Source organism: Humulus lupulus, chromosome 7 (genome assembly GCF_963169125.1).
Source record: "Humulus lupulus chromosome 7, drHumLupu1.1, whole genome shotgun sequence".
Classification (NCBI taxonomy): domain Eukaryota; kingdom Viridiplantae; phylum Streptophyta; class Magnoliopsida; order Rosales; family Cannabaceae; genus Humulus; species Humulus lupulus.
In genome coordinates, this window is record NC_084799.1 from 202451661 (window position 1) to 202453619 (window position 1959).

The 1959-nt window shown below is 37.0% G+C and overlaps 1 protein-coding gene across 1 annotated transcript; it reads left to right on the forward strand.

Moving 5' to 3' along the window:
- The first annotated feature begins 283 nt into the window (after positions 1-283).
- LOC133790144 (uncharacterized) lies at positions 284-1370 on the forward strand. Its single transcript, XM_062227684.1, has 3 exons — positions 284-432; positions 791-999; positions 1134-1370. Exons 1-3 carry the CDS (start codon positions 418-420, stop codon positions 1240-1242), a joined length of 333 nt encoding a protein of 110 aa, XP_062083668.1. The 5' UTR covers positions 284-417; the 3' UTR covers positions 1243-1370.
- Positions 1371-1959: the final 589 nt, after the last annotated feature.

The following is a 1959-nucleotide window of genomic DNA, read 5'->3' on the forward strand; positions in this document are numbered from 1 at the left end:
AAATTGATGTGAGAAAATAAAGGAAAAATAGTCATACTTGTGTATTTTTTGTTTTTGAGTGAGTGACTTTGAGATATTTCCATCTCCATGACAGTGGAGAGTTCGATAGAAGTATTTACATCTGCCTAGTTCTTTCTATTGTCTTGTACCTTCAATTTCCTTATGTTTTTGTCTATTATATTGTTTTGGGGATCTCTGCTTGGGGTCTATCACAGTGCTCTTTTATGTTAGATGATGAGATGTATTGCTTGTTCTCAGCATTGGAACCATATATCTGTGTTTTCTGCTTACACTAGAAATATCTTATTTTAAAGGGCAAAATTGCGCCGCGCAAATGTAAACTTTCTTTCTGAACCAATCAAGGATGGGACAACCGGTACAGTGATAGTTCTCACAACTCCAGATGCCCAACGAACTATGTTATCGTATCAGGTAATGTATTGTCACTTGAGCAACTTTTTACAATCTATTGTGGTCCCCAAATCTCTATATATTTATGTATGCAGTTTGAGTGGATATTCACACTCTTAGTTTAGTTTTGCTGTTACATTTTCATTAGCAGATTGATTTCTCAGCACCATTAAAGTTTTGAAGAGGTATTATCCTCCATATTATGGAACTTATAAAATGTCTCAACTCACAAAGATTTTTCTGTGCACCTTAAAGTTGGCCTTGAAACTATATTCCGGGAAACATTGAGATCTCTTTGTTTAATTTAGCTTATGGTTTTTTGAAAATGTGAACAGAGTGAATGGAATGAGTTTTTGACATATCTGCTTTATACTATCAGGGTACATCATCAACCATTAATTTTGATCCTTGCCTAGCTAAGACATTTTCCAATATAAAGATTCTTGTAGTTGAAGGATATTTATTCGAGCTTCCCGATACAATCAAAACAATCAAGAAAGCATGCAAGCAAGCATGCCGGGGTGGTTCCCTGGTTGCCATCACAGCATCTGATGTCTCTTGCATTGAGAGACACTACGATGAATTCTGGTACACTGTTGTTGTTGTTACCTTACTCATCTCAGTTGTGTTGAGTCTTTACATGAATGCAAGTCTAAGATACACGAGCAATGTTTCCCTTTAGGTTAGTTGCTTATATCTTATGTTGGATTAATTTGCTCAAGGAAATTGCTGGCAACTACGCAGACATCATATTTGCAAATAGCGATGAAGCTAGAGCTTTATGTGATTTTGCAACAGAGGAAAGTCCCGTTGCTGCTGCAAGGTATCTAAGTCATTTTGTACCTTTAGTCTCAGTCACAGAAGGACCAAGAGGATCCTACATTGGTGTGAAAGGAGAAGCTGTATACATTCCCCCTTGTCCTTGCGTACCAGTGGACACTTGTGGTGCAAGCGATGCATATGCGTCTGGCATTTTGTACGGTCTGTTATGAGGCATGTTAGAATTGAGAGGCATGGGCTGCCTAGCTGCCACTGTAGTTGGACAACAGGGTACTCGCCTTAGAGTTCAAGATGCGGTAAAGTTGGCTTAATGTTTTGCATTCCATCTTGGTAGTAGTAGTAGTTCAAATTTATGAGACAAATGAATTGTTCATCATCACAATCGCACAGTCACTCACCAAAGTCTTTTGAGAATGATATTGAGGACTTGTGCTAAAGTGGTGGTAAGTTCAAAATAATTTTGAGGCAAAATGTAACATGAACTATTTTGTCTCTAAGTATAACAATATTAAGATGTTGCAGGTAAAGAAGAAGGGTGATAAAGATGAGAGAAGGCTCAAGAGAAGGATCACTAATCCAATGGATTCTGTTTTTCTTTTTATTAATGGGCTTTGATGTTTGTGGATTTTAATCTTTTTTTGGTTCCCAATAAAATACATTATCTGTGATTGAACTCTCAGCTTGTTGGCTAGCTTTTCTCAGCTGGTCTCATACTTAATTTGGCTGTAATACTTTAGATATTAGTGGTATAACAATATGCTTAACTTT